Source organism: Astyanax mexicanus, chromosome 24 (assembly GCF_023375975.1).
Source record: "Astyanax mexicanus isolate ESR-SI-001 chromosome 24, AstMex3_surface, whole genome shotgun sequence".
Taxonomy (NCBI): domain Eukaryota; kingdom Metazoa; phylum Chordata; class Actinopteri; order Characiformes; family Acestrorhamphidae; genus Astyanax; species Astyanax mexicanus.
The window spans coordinates 21682168-21701421 of record NC_064431.1 but is presented as its reverse complement, the minus strand read 5'-3'; the positions used below and the strand labels follow the sequence as shown (position 1 = coordinate 21701421).

Below are 19254 nucleotides of genomic sequence, written 5' to 3'. Positions count from 1 at the left end.
CACTCTTTAAACAAGTACACTTTAGTGCACTATAGCATAATAATGTTTAGTATACTTTAATCTTCTTTTTTTACTAGTGAATTTAGCCATTTAGAACTACATAGGAACCTTAATTATAGTTGCACATTGCAAAACATCAGTGCCCCTACAGATTTCTTTTCTTTTTGCTTTTTTTTTAATCATACTTACATTTTTAGATTTTTGTTTTCTAATCTGTTCTCGAATTTCTTCAGATTGTGGCATAATGTGTTGATTTTTGAGATCTTTTAGCTGCTTCATGTTGTCAGACAGGTTCTATTTAAGTGATCTCTAAATACTAAAGGTTTGGCTGTAATCAGGCCTGGTTGTGGCAGGTAAAACTGAACTTAGCTTTCCAAAAAATATGATTTATAATTATAAATTAATTTTGTACCATTGTTGGTCTTATTGTAGTCTGATGTAGACTTGCATACAGCCTTTTTAGATACAACATGTAGAGGAGTCCACTTCACGTAAGTGCCACGTGATTCTCATAAATGCCAAAATAAAATATATTCTCTACTACATCATCATTTTATCACTATAATCAAAATATTCCAGCACACAATCACAGTGGCATGATTCCAAACTTTTGATTTCACCACACCCTTCAGCTTTTTATCTAGAAGAGAAACTTTTAGTTCTATAAAGATCTATTGCTACATTCCAACCCCAGATTGTTTGGTCTTTATTGCAGCTTTCAGATTGGATACACGTTTTCTGTGTAGCAATAGATTCTTATATGGATTTCCCCCAGTAGGAATGAATAGGGTGAAACACTTTTTGCGCCATTCAAATCTAACAATTCTACAAATACACTTGCATTCGAACATTCAATCAGCCATATGGAGAACTACAGCAATAACTTGGCAACATCTGAGTAACCAACCTAAGATACCATAGCAGTCATCTGGAATACCATGGCAGCTGCATAGCAACTACCTAATAATATATATAAACCAAATAACAGCCCCATAGAGATCACCTTACATCATAAGAACCACACAGCAACCCTTTAGTAGCACCATATTAACCATATGGGATATGATAGCAACCACCTGGCAAATGATAGCAACCCCTAATATATAAAAAAAACTATAACAAACAATTTCAACATCATAGCAACCATTTAACAACAATGTAGAGTACCATACCTACAGTCTATCAACTAGCTGTATGCTGTACAATCATTGTGCATTAGAGAAAAACACACTTATGATGCATTACTGATAAAAATCTGATTTTTATGTCTTCTTCATTAATTTTTTTGAGTTATTTCCTGACATTTTCACCACACAAAATGTCCCAATTTTAAGATATCTGCACCATTCCATCTCCAGACTGTTCAATCTAGTTGTGTGATTTTTCTTGTATACAGATTTTGACACAGTTTTCGTAAATTCATTCATTTTTTTTCCTAGGAAAAACGAATGGGGTGCAAAAGTGTACAGTTGTATACTGTACTTTTGCACCAATGATACTGTCAAGTTTTCCTAATGTGTCTCTCCTGTCTGTCCCTGTGTTTTTCCTTCCCTTCTGTTTGTTTATATACCATCTTTAGCACATGGCCCTCTCTGTGTTCTCCTTGTCTCTGCCCATGTCTTTAGTTCTCCCACCTGGGTTAATTTGTAGCTCCTCCCCCTCATTACCTGTCCCAGGTGTTTCCTGTTTTCTGTTCCCTCCATGTGTATTTAAGTTCCTGTGTTTCAGTGTTAGTTTGTTGGTTCTTGTATGTTGTCAGTTAGTTCTAGGGTTTTTTTTGTCTTTGTGAATTCAGTGTTTCTCCTAGTTATTTTGTTTGTTTATTTATCCTGTTTTGTGTTTATTTTGGTTTATTTCTATTAATAAAAATTACTTGCATTTGCGTCCGCTTGCACGCCTCCCTTGCGTCACAACCTGACAAATACACACTGAGAACAAATTTGCTCTCATTTTGACCTGCACTCATTTATTTGTAGTTTTATTGTCATCCCTCATTTTTCCCCATTTGCTCCTATTCATTTTCATCTAAATCCAAGGCCTAGAGTTTTATTTGCCTGACAGCTGTCAAACTGTTCGTACTTTATCAGGGCAAGCCCCCAAACTCTAATCCACAACTCACACTGACCCACAATCATCTATTTGTCATTTTCTCATTCCTCCCATTCACGTTCACACACACCAACAAACAGCCAACAAACTGCTGCTTCTCCCTCAGATCATTTTTCCAAGCTGTAGTCCACAGCCATATTGACTGATCCACACTCTTTTTTAAAAAATGTTTTTTTTTTTTTATCACTTTTCATTCCTATAAATTCACTCCTGTAAATTCTATTTTATAACAATAAATTATGCTTGTGACGTTATAAACGCATATTATTGGTCATAAACCAACCATTTGTGTGTAGTGTAGAGTCTAGGTTCTGTTGGTGTTTAATGATTTTCATGAATGCCAAAAAATCGTTAACATTTTCTACTTTACTGCATCGTTTTATTGCCCTGAACACTATAAACAAATATTCCATGCCACAATCACAGTGGCACGAAGGGTTTTACCACACCCTTCACCTGTCACCTACAAGCACAACTTTTGGTTTGGCAGCAAACTAAAGGTGTATGAAACCTTGAATATAAAGAATTATTGAACGATTGTGTTTTGTAATACTGCATTGATTCTGAAAATCAATTTTTATGCATACGGTGTGTTTTCATACCTTGACAGAATTTGCAAACAAATGCAAAATTCATAGAACAAATTCAGAAAAATGTTTCCCAACATACAATTGGAAATACTTCAGCTATCAAACCAATCTACATGTACAGTAGATAGTTTTATTAAAAGATTCCGAAAATCTGGAGAATCTTCGGGCCCTCAGGTGGCACTGTCTGATATGTATTTTATGTTCTATTGTGAATAAAATGAAATAAAGTTAGTTACCTAGAATAATACCTAGTTATTTACTTGGAATAAAATGAGATTTGCAAAACGTTACATTTAACACTGCATCCCAAATTTTTGGAAGTAGGGTTGTACTAAGGACACTCAAAACGATGGTTCTACATCATCCTTCTCCTGTCACCTACAAGAACAACTTTTGGTTTGGTAACAAACTAGGGGTGTATAAATCGTTTAGGATATAGACGTTTTGCAATATTGTGTTTTGTAATACTGTACTGATTCATAAAAACATATTTTTATGCATATGATGGTGTGTTTTATACCATGACAGATCAAAAAACATGACCTTGCGTATAGTACCGCAATATATCACAATATATCAAATCATAATATAAGGTAATAATACATTATAATCATTATGTGTATTGTACGTTCCACACAGTATACACAGCTCTATAAAGGAAAAGGAAGGAAAACGTATTTACATCAAGAAGAAGAAAGCAGGAAAGCAGGAAAGGAACCAGGACCTGGTCTTTACTGACACAAACTTTAAAGGAAACTAATCAGCATTAGGTTGTATTTGTCACACCTTAACTTATGTCTGTCTTATGTTTTTCTTTTTTGGTTCTTCCTGCTCCTGTCCTCTGTTCTCTTGTTTTGTTTACCTCCCCATGTGCTTCACACAGCTCTGTTTTATTTTTGGTCTTATCTTTGCCTTAGCCCCGCCCTGTCATCTGTAATCCCTCCTGTCTCATTTGTAACCCCGCCCCCTTGTTATTTCCACAGGTGCCCCTTTTCTGTGCCTGTGTATAAATACCTCATGTGCCCCTTTTGTTCGTGTCGTGTTTTTTGGTTTGACCCTGTCCTGTTCTACCCTGTCTGGATGTTTATCTGTGTTTGTTTAGCCTCTGACCTACTGTGTTTTGGCCTACGGAGTTCTGGGTTGTTTTCTTTAGATTGTTTGATTTTTTGTTTGTTCATTTCACTTCTTTGTTTGTTAAGACCTGGTTAGTCATTTGTTTTATACAAATTGCATTTGCATTCTTCCTTCAACATGATACAGTATTATTCTTGTGATGTTTTTCCAGCTGGGTACAACTATGATTTTAGTTTTTTTATCTACAAGAAATCTAAAAGAAACAAACTTCTGTTTATCGAAAAGGACAATAGCAAAAAAAAAAACTATTGTTTACTTTTATTTTTAGGGGGGCTGTCATGCTGTGTATATAAATAAAAAAAATATAAAATCTCTCATATTTTATTTACAATATAACATAAGTTGTAAACATGTACAACTTGTTTGCAGCAGCAGAAAAACACCTCAGAAAAGTTGCAACAGGGCAACAAAAGGCTTGAAAAGTAATTAGTGCTAATAAAATGAGCTGCAACTGGAGCAATCTTTAACTTACTTAATTCATCATCAGTCTCTCAGAAGCGAAGATGAGCTTCATCAATCTGCAAACAACTGTGTCTACAAATTGTCAACAAATAAAAAAAAAGGTAAAAGACGTATATAGATAATAGACGGCTATCCCACCATCTACATCCACAGTAGATAGTTTTATCAAAGGAGAATCTAGAGAAATCCCTCTGTGCTAGAGACAACACAGATGGTTAGTACTGGATGCTGGTGATCTTCAGGCCCTCTGTGGCACTGCAGTGTTCTATGTCTATATTTACAATGGTCAATTAGAATCATGGTCCTACAATCTTAACTGATCTGTAGACTCTCAGACTCTTCCAGATATCAGAACTCCACTGAAATTCAGCTAAATGAGCTATATGGCAATGACTCTTCAAATCCAGACACTGCAAATAATAGCAGGGCTGACACACATGCACACATACATACACCAAACAAATATGAGCTCTACATGGTTTGTCATGAGTCACACTTGGTATGTCAGTGGGTCAGTAAGGTCATCATTAAAGCATCTCCCAGGTGTCTGGTGGTCAGAAGATAATAACACTGTCTCTGTGGTCACTCTCAGACAGACAATGTGAGTCTCTCTGGTTGTGGTGTTGATGTCACAACTTGAGAAGTTCTACTAACAACAAGAGAATTTAAAAGTGTTTGTGTGTAAATGAGTTATAAAGTCTTATACTTTTGGCAAATCAGGTTGAGGTCATGAGCAGTTTTTACTTTGCTTGAGTCACAAAAAATAGTAAAAAATATCTGACTACATACTGTTTTTTACATATGAAAAATTCCCTACTTAAAAGGGGACCTATTAGGTCAGCATGAGCTCATTTGCATAAAAGTGTCAGAGCCCTTAAACAAATAGAGCCGGTAAGATCTCTTTATGTGAGAGTGATTTTTTTTATTTGTTTCTAATTTTGATCCCTTTTTCTCCCCAATTTGCAAGACCAGTTACCCAACCAGTTCATTGGGACTCCCCTATGACTAGTGATGCCCCAACACCAGGAGAGTGAAGACTAGCACATGCCTCCTCTGATAAATGTGAAGTCAGACTCCGCCTCTTTTTAAACTGCTGCTGATGCAGCAGTGCGCATCGCAGCGACTCGGTTCCGATACATTAGCTCACAGACACAGCCTTGTGCTGATCGATATCACCCTTTAGAGTGATGAGGGGAAAGAGTGCCATCTACCCACCCAGAGAGAGCGAGGCCAATTGTGCTTTCTTGGGGCTCCAGCAGCTGATGGCAAGCTGCATAAACTGGATTAGAACCAGCAATCTCCTGATCATAGTGGCAGTGCTGCAGCATATTATATGTTACAATTTCAATATCTATAGAATAAAATAAAAGCAAAACACACCAAATCCTGTTTTTCACAAATTATCTGCTGAATATGCTGTGTAAAGGAGGCACATACAGTTATCTTAAGGAAGTGCATTCTGTAAGATATTTAGCTAGATGTGGTTCAGTGGTTCACTGTAAGCCTTTTGTAGCTCTAAAGCTCTGCAGGATGACGTGTGCATTATTATGTGTATGACAGTGTGTTATTAGTGTGCTCTTTCTTCTATCCTTCAACCCCCTCTGTCAACGTCAATCCCAAAACAATGGCGGACCACAGCGTTACATGTGTTTACTACATTCTCATCAATAATAGCAGTGTCTTTTTGGTGGGATGCAGAGGACAGTGAGGGCAGCATGGTTCAGCTCTACACAACAATTTCAGAGGAACTTAAAGCTACATTGTTTTGTTATTTTTCAGTCAGATTGGGATGTTGGGTGGGGAATTCTTTGCATTTTTTAGTAATTTCATGTGTTTCAATCCCTGTCTGCTCTATTAGACACTACATCTAGCTTCTCCACCTCGTAGATGCAAAGTCTGACACAAAAGCTCATCTCACAGTTTATATTGGTCATCTCAAGTCCTTTATCAGTGGCCACAGGATGCTGCCCACATGAGGCTGTTGGTAGACTATTCTCAGTACAGCATTGACACTCAAGGGTTAAAAAACTCCAACAGCATTGCTGTCTGATTCATTTGTACCTGCACAGTAACACTTCTTTAGTTTTTGTATTTTGTCATGTTGTTAGATTTTCAAACAAACTTTAATATCAGACAAATATAACTTGAGTAAATATAAAATGCCCTTTTTAAATTATGATTTTATTTATTAGGGCAAAAAACTATCAAAACCCAAGCTAGCCCTTGTTAAAAAGTGTTTGCCCCCACCACCCATACATTAGCTGTGATTAATCACACTTTTTGGAAAGCTCAAGCAAAGAGTTCAATTTTACTAGCCAAAACCAGGCCTGATTACTGCCAAACCAGTAGAATCAAGAAATCACTTAAATATAACCTGTCTGACAACATGAAGCAGCTAAAAGATCTCAAAAATCAACACATTATGTCCTATCATCTGAAGACATGGAAAAACAGATGAGAAAACAAAGTCATTGACATCTGTCTGTCTGGAAAAGGTTTCAGTGTCATTTCTAAGGCTTTGGAACTCTTTCTAAGGCTTTGGAAGGCCTCAGCAAACCACAGTGAGAGCTATTATTCACAATTGGAGAAAACATGGAACACTGGTAAACCTTCTCAGGAGTGACCAGCCTACAAAAATTATTCCAAAAGGGCATGGACAACTCATCCAGGAGGTCAATACAGAACTTAGATCAGAACAAGAACTACAGGTCTCGCTTGCCTCAGTTAAGGCCAGTGTTAATGATTAAAAAAAAAAAGTAGACAGAAAGTTCTGCAAATACAAATGTTCTAGTTCAAGTGGCACATGAGCAGAAAGTACCTTAAGCTCTTTGAGAGCAGTAATATTTACAAAAAAAGTACGAGTGAGTCAAAAGTGTCAGGACACAGAAACGAAATAAGGTGGCATTCAAGATGGCTGGCATGTTCCGGACAAAGCCTTAAAGATGGGCCCCCTCACACATTACTTGTTGAGGTTTTCAGATTCAGATGATGTTACTTTCCCTTTCGTTTCGTTTCTGAAATAGAAGGGTGTCCTGTGACTTTTGACTCTTTCTGGATTTTTTTTACCTTAAAATAACTGTTCAGAATTTCTAGAATTCACAGTATTTTGATGAATTCTCCATTGAAAGAAAATTATAGTCTTTTTAAGACTATGCGCTTATAATCCCTGCCCAAACCAAACCCTAAATGGTGCAGTTAAGTTGTTAAGTCGGTGATAGATCAGTGCTGTTTTACAAGTTACTCAATACTGAAGTAAGTTATTGATCAGCTACTTTTCAACCTGTACTCATGTTGTTTCTTGGAAAAGTACTGTTACTTTTACTCCCACATCACCTCAGTATGCATAACTCCGCCTTATTATGGCTTTTGGTCAAGGGTGTCAAAGGTATTGACATTCATTACTCAAGTAGGAGTATAGAAACTAGGGTTTAAATTAAAACACTTCTGTAGGAGTTAAAGTATTAACTTAAGTTTTTTACTTTTTAAGTAAAAGTGTAAAAGTACTGGTTTCAAAACTACTTAAAGTATAAAAGTAAAACTAATGTAAGGGGGGGGAAATGCCATTAAGAACAAAAGCTTAGGCCACGCTACAGAAGCCTATAGTGCACTACCCTCCCCTAAACACATTTGTATACACAATGACTATAATGTTATTTTCAAATTTAAATGTTAAAAAATGTGGGATGCACTAGGTTACCAGACAGTTTCAGACTTATATGTGCCCATTGGACATTGTGACTGTTTAAAGAGCAGCCCTTTCTCCAGAGGATGTGGACATTCTCATCTTCTTAAAGAAAATCTTTCTCTCAGATAAAGTTAATAATATATCTTTGTTAAAGAAAAAAACGTGTCATTCTCAGGGACCGAAAAGGTCTTAAAGTCTTATTTTTCATGTTTAACAGTTATAGTAGGATAGAGTTCAGTTTGTTAGGGCTTTAATTGTTCTATTATTTTGTACATGACTGTTCCTGTATTTTTTTATTATTTATTTTGTTATGTTGCACATTACTGTTTTAATAGTGCACACTGCTGCTACCAAAAAAAGCCACTAGAGGGCATTACATATATATCTTAATTAAATTATTTAAATTTGACCATTAGTGCCTAATGTGGTCTATTACAGACCACTTGTATCACTTTGCATCACTTATATCAAGCCCACCTTTTTGGATATTGTAAATTGGATTAATCAAACCAATGACTGACCATAGACTTATCTGAAACTGGCATAGGCCTCTCTGCTGTAAAAAAAAAAAAAAGAAAAAAAAGAAAAAAGAAAACCAAGAATCGAATCGTGGTCCCTAAAATCGGAAATAAAATCGAATCGAGGATTTAGAGAATCGTGACACCTCAAGTATAAACCAATAGTGAGTTGAAATGGTATATGTTTATTCTTCTCATACTTCTCAACCACAATCAGATTCACTCCATCCTAAAAAAAAGAGATTAATCTGGATAGAGTTTTTTTTTTCTGACAGATAAAAACAACCCGGAAATGAAATAGGAATAATAAGGAGCAGAAAGTACAAATAACTGTGTGTAAATATAAGGAGTTGGATTAACAAGTCGTATGAAAACCAATTTCTCCAGGAAAGTATAAATAATAAAAATATCTACTTAAGTTACGTAACAAAATATTTGTGTGGGAAATCCTCATTTTGGTTATGTTTTCATTCATTTAAAATGAGGTATTTCATCGAACACCCACTAGATGGCACTAAATCCCAATGCTATTTTCTATGTGTAGCTAGTATTTTGTTCTTGATGTTCTAACCCAGGGAAGAATACACTATAATCTGCAGTCCAGCAGCAATTTGATCACAGTAAGTTTGTTGATAAATATAACTCTCTAATGAGTCACCTTTTTTTGTAGTGTGGTTCATATGTGTTGCTAGGTTAGATAGTTCATCCATTTTCTCTGTGCTAAATGCTAATACCGAACACAAATAATTAGCAGAGCAAACTGCTGTATGGTGTTGTGTATGTTTGTTAATCCAAATATTTTACACTATTTTACACTACACTAAAACACAGTGCACATGTGTGTTTTATTAGTTAAGTAACTGCTTTATTTTACTAGTTTGCCCTAACTCTAGTCAATGTAGGAAATAAGAGTCTCAGATGCTGTTTATATCTATTAGACAGACACAGTATACACATTGCTACTTATTTCTCTACTGGGTTCACAGCCACACACACATTTAGACTTAAAACTCTAAAAATAGCTTGCTATTGTCACTTAACCATTTTGACATTTTAGTCTCTAACCAGCTTCAGACAGCCTGGTAACTGTCTTAGTTCATTTTTACTTTTACCTTATTTATTTTCTCCTTTTATTTATCTAATTATTGATTTACCTTCTAACCTTTTTATTTATTGCAGTTATTGCAGTTATATAATACATTTCTTCCTTTTATTTATTTTATTCCCTATGTTGCTTTTGGCCTTTTACATTTTCATTTCATTTATTTTGTCCTTCTACTTATTCTTCTGTTTTATTTTTTTTCATCACTTTTAATAATTTTGCTGTTATTTTAGCCCTTTTTGCTTTGTAATTTCTTTCTTTTCTTTTCTTTTTTTTTTTTTTTTTTTTTTTACATTTTTTGCTTTACATTTTGGCCTGTCATCTTATCCTTTTATTCTGAATTATTTTATTTTTCTTAATTAAACCTTATATTGTTTGCTTGTTTTTCTAATGCTCTTACTATTAAAACTGTATGAAGTTCCTCGTTTTAGCTTACCTGATTAAATGCTTGATTTTAATTTTAATTATTATTTTTTATTTTTCAGTCCCTTTAAGTTGCTGCATACAAATGCTTGGCTGCATTCAGAATAAGGGTTACCCTCAGTGTACCATATTTTCTGTACTATAATGCTCTCTTAAAAACTTTTAATTTCCCCAAAAATCATCAGTGTGCTTTATAATCCGGTGCCCCTTATGAACTGTATAAATTTACCAGTCAGGTTGTAAAGAGCAGTAAAGCCACTCCACTGAAGTACAGCTTTATACAGGAGTTTCAGTTTAGTTCTCCAGCAGTATAAGAGAAGCATTAGCATTGGCCGCTAATCACGCTAAGTGCTAGCTCTTCCACCATTTAGGGGTAAGTATATCGGACTGTAGACTGTGCGTTTACTTTGTTAAAACAAGCTACGTGGGATGAACCACTAACTAATATCGCCCAGGCTTACACTCAGGTTTCCTCAGTGTAGCGCTGTCGAGCAGCATTAGCCGCTAACTGCTATCTAAGCTTACAGTAAATAAAAGGAAGCGCTTTACTTACCCAAATAAACAGTTTTCAGGAGAGAAATCTGTGTAGATTAACACAGATCCAGTGCTCGTTTTATTCTTAAAAGATTTTTTTTTAAGAATTACAGTTTGTTTACTTAACTTAGCTTAGCTTTACAGGTCTCAGCACCCAGCGGCGAGACCTGCTGAATTAGAAGGAAGCTTGTCGCATAATGTACTTTATGTATGAAAATAGACCAGAAAATAGACATTTATTGATAGTGCACCTTATAATTCAGTGCACTTTATATAAAAGGTTAATTCATTAATTAATTTATTGATTGGTTTATTGAATATCCTCTCACATGTCCATACTAGCTATATATTACCAAGCTAATGTACCCAGTGCTGTGTACTCAACACTAAAGTGACTATTAAAGATCTGTTGGATGAACATCTCCCTGAGCCTTATTTTCTTACTGCAACCTTCTGTTTCTAAGACTTACCAGCACTACCAGAGCACCCACTCTACTTCAATTTGTGTTCCTGTTGCTTGACACCTCTGGCTTTGGTACATTTACACACGTCTGGTAGAGGCCACTCTAAATGTTTCTCATTAAACATTTAAATTGATAAGTTCTTATCCAGTGCAATGAACATTAGAGCAGTGACCTTTATTTTATTACCTGCTGTTTAGGCCACTATATGATCCTGCTGGTATTTTTCCCTTTACAGGTCTAAAGAATCTGGTTTGACCAGGACCTGCTGCAAATATGACTAACCAAAATTTCCTTATTGACGTCTTGCTTTCGTCTTTTATGGTCCTTTTTCTCAAGAAAAGAGGGACTGATCTTCAAAGAAAGAAGTGCAACGTGCAATGACCAAGCACGCAAACTTATCACAGTATCGATTTGACTGGTTTTTCCTATTAAAATACATATTACTTTTATTAACTTCTGTTTTAAAGGTCACGGACATGTCAAAAACATCAGGACCTTAGTCTTTTATAATTCGTAACATGCAGTAAATACACTTGCAAGGACACATCTTAAAAGTACACATCTGAACTGAACACACAAAAACAAAAAAAAATTAAGGAAATGAAAAGGAGCACAAGTTTAACCAGCTGTGCCCTCAGGCCCAATTCTCCCCGGCCTGCAGACCAAATAAATACTCACAGCATTTTTGTTCACCTGCTACACCTGAGCACCCACACCTGTGTGAGCACCTACACACCCAGGTAGTGTGTCCAGGTAGAGCGCACCTAAAGCTGACCAGAAAACATGAACCGACTGACTGATCACAATTACTGTTGACAGTGACATTGGCAATAGCAGTAGACATACACACTGTCCATGCATCCAACACCTAGACCACGCAAATGCAATAAACAATGACAAATATTGAAAAAAAAAAAAAAAAACACCCATACTACATTACATACATATTACATACACAAGAAACAGAAGTACAGTGGAAAAGTCTTAGGACTATACTGAATATTGTAACACTAAAAATTATTATTTTTTTGCTTGTAAAATCATTAAACATAAAAAATAGAATAAAATAAACTATTACATCCATATAAGGACATTGTTTTTTGCAAAAACAACAATGTTTTATACTTGTTAGGTCCCACTAATTATAAATATCTAGGTGAAATCAAAATTTTGTTTATTTGTATTTATTCTAACGTCAGCTTTTTTTAAAACAATGCATAGAATTACATATTAAATTTCCAAAGCATTTTCTCATAGGCCTAAGACTTTTGCACACAACTGTACATCACAAACATGTAAAGGTACAAAAAGTGTTGCATTAAAACGATCTGGTTCAAATACAAGTATATTGTTTTGATGGCTACCAGAAGTAATGGACAAGGTGCAACTTGCTAAACGGACTCTAATACCTCTAATAATTTTTGCTGATTTTAGATTCTAATGTTTTGCCTTTTATCTCCATCCTGCCCATCCCTTCCTGTTATCAGGGGGGTTGGCTCTGTGTCTTCAGGTCCAGATGCTACAAGACCTGAGGTGATGACGGGGCTTAAGCCTAAGACTATAATAATTAAGTCAAAGACTTCTACTTTAGTTATTGCTTCTAGTAAAATTGTTGTTGTCAAAAATAATACATTTTTCTTTTGTATGCTTGCCTCCAAGTTCTTTTGGTTGAACTGTAAACATCCCGCATCATTGCCTGTCTAACCCAACCTCACTACTGTAACATTAGCACAATCTGGCTAGCCAATTAGCGGATCTTTATCTCTTAAAGAGCCCCCATCAAACCGTTCTGTGGCACCAAGTATGGTTAGCCAAAAGTCTCATGCCAGTTTGTGAGTGCAGTGGAAAAGAGGCCACTTTTGCACAGAACATACATAAGTACAAACCACAGACCTTTTGATACACATTAAAACAGAAATATACATCAACATAAAGCACTGAACAAACAAAAACAATTAACAAATTAATAGCAAAACAGGTCATGAACCAATGCAGGAATATTCTGGACAACATTTAACATTTAAGAGATCTGTTCCAAAGCCTAGGCTGCAACTGAGGTCAGCTACATTTCTGGGATGCTACGTCAAAGAAAGCTGTTCGTAAGTGAAGGACCCTTCTTTATGTAGCTGAGAAACGCCACGTTAGTAATTGGGAGACGCAACTGATGTATCCTTTGTGTATCCCTTGGTTAACCACAGTTAATTGTACACGTACGACAAGAAAGGAGAAGACTAAAACGGCAGGGGTCACCTGTGAGCAAACAATGGAGTAAGAACTTAAAAAAGAAGTAATTTTGGTGTAATACAGACCTGACCACCCTCCATTTTGGATCCAACTTGCATATCTAATGAAAGGAAAAGCAAATCATGTCCAGTAGGACCACTGAAAGGCATAATTTTACCATCTCAATGACTAGGCTTGCTAAGGTGAAGCGCAATCAGCCCCACTGGGACTCGGGCATCTCAGATGACCCCAGTCAAAGACCTACGACATTGGTAAGCTTGTCTCAACTTATAATATTTAATGACAAACTGAAAATTAAAATTGCCATCATGTGACCATGTTTTTTAGTCACCCCCCCATTAACCATTGTTGGGCTGTTTCATATGTGTAACCAATTAACCTAATAATAGGCTACTGGGAAGGAATCTTCAAAAGAAAGTCCTACCAACACTCCGTCCCCATGCTCCTCGACTGCAGCCTAGGCTTTGGAACGTAACTAAAGAAAAAATAAGCAAAGGGAAGTGTGAAGCAGAGGTGAGGCTGCCCCCTGTCTCCCACTTTATGCAGTTACAGGGCAATGTCTGAGGCCAGGCGGAGGCACATGGACGATTCGGACGGGATGTCGCTGCGACTGATCTCGTTGCCCTCTAAACGCAGGACCTTCAGCTTGGAGAAGTTCATCACGTCCACCACGCTGCAGAAACTGCCCAGGGTAAACTCTGCAACGATTCAGAGAAAAACACATCAGTAACAGATCAGACATCCGCATCAGACACATTAGGAACTTGTGCTGTTGTTACTAAAGGCAGGACTCATCTGATCATTTCTGGAGCAAAAACAACGAAAGGTGTGAAGCCACATGAGGATCAAACACTCACAGCTGGGTTCTGAGTGATGCAGAGCAGAAATACAGCGTGGCCCCACTTACTGGCATCATTACGCTTACCCAACATGCAGTTGATTCATGTAGCAGACTGTAACTCTCATTATTACAGAGTGTTAAAATAATCTGTCTCATATTTCTTTAATACGCCCATAAGTGAAACCAGGCATCGTCAAAAACAGAAAACAGACCTGCTGCGTTTTTCTGGGTAGTAATATTCCAGCATTTACAAAAACACATACACAGGTAAGTCAAAAGTTTAACGATATCTCGCCTTTTTTGAAGATTTATCACTTTATAATTCACTTACGTAAAAACAAGTAGCTACAAAGAGATTTGTTCATTTGTTAAAAAAAATATCGAAACTATTTAAATGTGGTTTCAGAAAAAATCCATTATCATAAATCTGTTACGTAGATGTAAATTTGATCGTCATTCAGAGATGTTTTGGTTTTATTACCATTGAAACAGTATAATTCAGATAAGGATATGAACTAAATGATGGATGGCTGTAACTACATGCCGAAATGTTAAAATGTGCTGTATGTTAATATACTGAAAAATATATAATGTGTATTGAAATATCTGAGAAAAAGAAAATTATTATTGAAACATTTCTTAGCACAATATATATTGATATTGAATTACTGCCCAACCCTAAGTGGAACCATACAAACTTTTCAAAATATTTTTAAATCTTTACAGTGGTAAGTAAATATTGATATTTTATATAAAAAAACAGGTAATAGTATGGAAGCTCCATACCCACCAGTAAAACGAAAAAAAAAAAAAAAATATATATATATATATATATATATATATATATATAATATGTATATAATGACTTAATACTAAAAAATATTCATAATATAAAAAAACACTTAGTATATTCAAATAATGGCTTAGTCTTTCAAATTAGATATTATATTACATTAATGACTTAATATATAGCAATGATGAGATGATAAAATAATCATAGTATATTAAAATCAATACCTGAAAATAATCATAATATATCAAACAATTTACTTAGTATGTGAAAATAATGACTCAGTATCTTAAATGAGACAGTATATTAAATTAATGACTTACTAAATAGCAATATAGCAATAATGTATTATTACCTTAAAATAGTGACTTAATATCTCAATAAATAATGAGAGGATCTTAAAAAATGAGGTTGTGTCAAATTAATGACATAATATTTCAAAATAATGACTTGATACCCTAAATAAACAATGAGATAATATATCACAATAATTACATTATTATAATATATAACAAATTGGAAAGTTGAGAAAAGATCTTAATGACAACAATGACAAATTACATTATATTCACATAATAACAAAAATCTTTGGCTTTTTTAATATTTTGAGTGGTGGAAATGGGTTTTTCCATGTACAGAATTGAGGTGAATCTAAAAAATAAAACATTTATTGTGGATACCAATATAAGTATTTAAACTCTGAATATATCATTAGAATCTGCTAGAGGTATTAAATGTCTATTTCCGTTACAATCATGGGAAACTAGTATGTTTCTCCAGAGCGGAAGATTTCACACCAAGCCCACTCAAAATCACTTTGCTTACGTCTTAACTATTTAATTTTGCATATTTTTGATTGATGGATTTCCCCCTTAACCCTTTGAACTCTTTGAACAAAATTAGCTGATTTTTGAGTTGTTGAGTAACTGTAGTTTTTCATTAACACCAATAAATAAGTCAGTAACTGTGATAATTGTGATATGTAACATTTAAAAATAAATGTAAAATAAAACCTTGTTCTATATGTCTTACCAATAGGCAACTGGGAATTAAATTAGTCAGTTACTGTGATAAATATGATTTGTAACAACAAAAATTGAAATATGGGCCCAAATAAAGGACTGATAAAGGTTTTTTTTTTAATATTACTTATCTAGCATTGTCATAAATACTGCTATTAATACTCCTCAGTTCCACAGACACACCCATTCACGAGTAGCTTCAATATATCCCTTATATAATAAACCTATATTAATTTAAATATACTACATTATGTACACTATTATGTATGATACATGTATCCGTATTTATGTATAAGGATAGTTGAGTCTACATTTACCCACTTTTGAGTTTCTATTTAGCAATATTGGCATATGCACCAGTCATCATATTGCATGCTGTATATATAAGTATGTATTTGTATTATAATTATTATTATTAAGGTTAGTTTGTATTTGTGAGGTAGAGTCTTAATCCAAAACCTTGTCATATAGTTTCCTTAAAACATTTTTAGTTAGTCTTTAATGTGCAATTTATGTACTTTATGTACTAATATTCAATAATTCAAGAAGGTTGCTTATGTATTTAAAATATTCTGCAAAGTTTCTCCCAATTGGCTATCCTCCCAAACAGGCAATTCAATCATAAATAAGATACACTTTTTATTTTAAAAAGCAGCTTTAAATAGCACTAGTACAACTTATAGTTCCATACCCTAGAAAAACATGTTTGCAAAAGTTGTATATTAGTAAAAATACCTTTTTAAATATGAAAAAAAAACTTTACTGGATAAAACAATTAGTATGTCACCTTTGTGTTAAAGAGTGTCTGATAAAATAACGTTCAGAGCATTGTGTTCAAGGTGTCCAACACATGGCATCACTTAAACCAGAGCAACAAATTTAACCAACACTAGATGGCAGACCTGGAGATCCCTCAAAACTCCTCAAAGCTGCTCATTCACTCATAAACCACCCCCACACACACACGTTCATTTAGAGAATATGATTCTTAAGGCCCATAAAGTTCTACCTTTGATCTGGTTTGCCTGTAGGTAGAGGTGCTCCAGACTGGTGCTGACTGGAGGGATCCTCTCAAGCTTATTGAAGGACAGGTCCAGTTCCACCAGGCCGCTCACATTGAAGGTGTTGGCTGGGATGCCCTTGTCCGTGAGTTCATTGTGGGAGAAGCGCACATACTGCAGGTTGGAGAAGCGGTTGAGGAAGTTATCCGGGATGGCATCGATGGCGTTGAAGCCGAGGTAGAGCTGGTGCAGCATGCCTGGGAGACCTTCTGGAACCTTCTTCAACTGGTTGTTGCTGATGTCCAGCAGTGTAAGGGATTTGAGGCCCTTTAGTGCCCCGCTCATGTCATTGATGGCATTGTCATTCAGAAGCAGGATGGTCAAGTTGTCCATTCCTTCGAAGGCACTGGACTGCACCTTGGCGATTTTGTTGTGGTTGAGTCGAAGGTCACGGAGAGTACGAGGCAAGCTGGCAGGAACTTCGGTTAGGTTGTTGCCGCTCAGATAGAGCCGGTCCAGCTTGGCTAGGTTGGCGAAAGCATTCTTGCCCACTGTGCCAATGTGGTTTTCATGCAGCATGACCCACACAAGGTTGGTGGCATTCCCAAAGGCGTCGTTCGACACCGATGTGATCTGGTTGTGCTGCAGGTAGACGTACTTCATGCGGGATGGGATGTAGGGCATCTGCTTAAGTCCACGACTGTCACAGTACATGGCGATGGGAAAAGTTGGAGGGCAGTCACATTCGGCCGGGCAGTCTCCTCCAGTGTTGTCAGCTTGCAGTGCAGCCATGGGATGCAGCCAGGAAAATGGGTCTCGTTCTTGGGCCGACGTGAGGTGCAGGAAACCCACCAGCAAGAGAGCTGCCAGGCGCATTGTTATAGGGTGGAGGAGACTGGTCAACTGCATAAGAGAATAAAACAAGGATATGTTGTAAATTAAGAACGCCGAATGTATGGAAACCCCATACAATATTCTCACAAATGTTCCTTCTGACTTCTAGCTAAGTGGATTTGTTTGAGAAATAGAACTAGGATAGACACGAGAACAACTAGGATAGAACACCTTAGCCTTAGAGTCCAGCTCTTAGAATAACCCTACAGATTGTTGAGTTTTATTGGGTTTTACTGATTTAATATGCCCATCCCAGCAAGAAACTAGTTGGATTATGTCCAACATCTATCATCATTCTCTGTGTCTTTCCAAACTACTGCCAATTAAACATTAGTGGATAGCCAATCAGTTCTAATACAGATTGATTCAGCCAAGAGTAATTGGTGGAGGTGGAGAGCGCCCTCTACCCACTCAGAGAGGGCATGGCCAATTGTGCTCTCTCCCTCAGACTCTGGCTGCTGATAGTGAAACAGCACAACCTGGGATTCAAACTTCTACCAATCTACTGGTCATAGTGTCAGTGTTTTGGTCTTGGTCTGCTGAGCCTATTGGAGCCCCTGCAAAATTACTTTAGGGTGTTGCATGCAAAGAAATGTAGGAAGAGATATAAAAACTTTATCAAATGAAGTAACCAACATAATCCTACTCATGCCAATAAAGAAAAAGTAAAGTACAGTAGAACAAAGCAGAAATGTTCTTGTGCAAGCTTTAAATGGTCATCTTTTCATGCTCTGGGATTTCTCATAGTCTAGTTTAATCTAAGTCATGCTGTGATAAATTACCCTACAAAAGAAACACAAAGAAACACCTTGATCGTACCTACTACCTGAATTCTCACTTAACATCAAGCTGACCTTCAACAAAAAGAATGACACGCATAGCTGCAAAATCTATTAACTCTTAAACATGTTAAAATCCTGAATGCTTCCAATGCTGATTGTGGATCCCAATGTTCAACTAGTGTCCCTTGAAATAATCATGATCATGATCATAGTAAACCACAGAAAACCCATTTAGTTGCCCAGTTTCCTCAAACATGCTGTAGATTACATTAAAACATACCTACCTGCTTCAGTCAAATGGCACTCCCGCCTTCCTGTCCTCTGCAGAGCCTCGGTAGCACTGTGCAGAGTGTATTCACTGTGCCAAAGTCTCTTTGTGAATACCCCCTCTCCCCCTTCAAGCTCTTCGCCTCCACCACCACCCCAGCCCACCACCCCAACCCACCCCAAAAAACAACCCTCCCAACCCCTGTCCAATTACCGCACACTTCTCCCCCTCTCCATCCTTGGTCCATTCTTCTCCAGAGTGGGGTGAGTGGGGTGGGTGACGGCTCTCGCTCATGCTTGCCAGATGGTGAAGAAGTTAGCGATGGGAAGAAGTTAGCGACACGTGTTCGACAACATGTTGACAACTTTTTTTCGTGTTGCAGAAAATAAGT

General features: G+C 36.4%; 1 protein-coding gene across 2 annotated transcripts; it reads right to left on the bottom strand.

The window, feature by feature from the left end:
- Window positions 1–11440: 11440 nt before the first annotated feature.
- On the bottom strand, window positions 11441–18998 carry fmoda (fibromodulin a). 2 transcript variants are annotated; one of them, XM_007247740.4, is made up of 3 exons: window positions 18876–18998; window positions 16928–17822; window positions 11441–13963 (listed from the first exon to the last, which is right to left on the bottom strand). In XM_007247740.4, exons 2-3 carry the CDS (start codon window positions 17793–17795, stop codon window positions 13812–13814), a joined length of 1020 nt encoding a protein of 339 aa, XP_007247802.2. In that variant the 5' UTR covers window positions 17796–17822; window positions 18876–18998; the 3' UTR covers window positions 11441–13811. The 2 variants fall into 2 exon arrangements, with proteins under 2 accessions (XP_007247802.2, XP_007247801.2); XM_007247739.4 differs by having other exon boundaries at window positions 18880–18997.
- Between the last annotated feature and the right edge of the window lie 256 nt (window positions 18999–19254).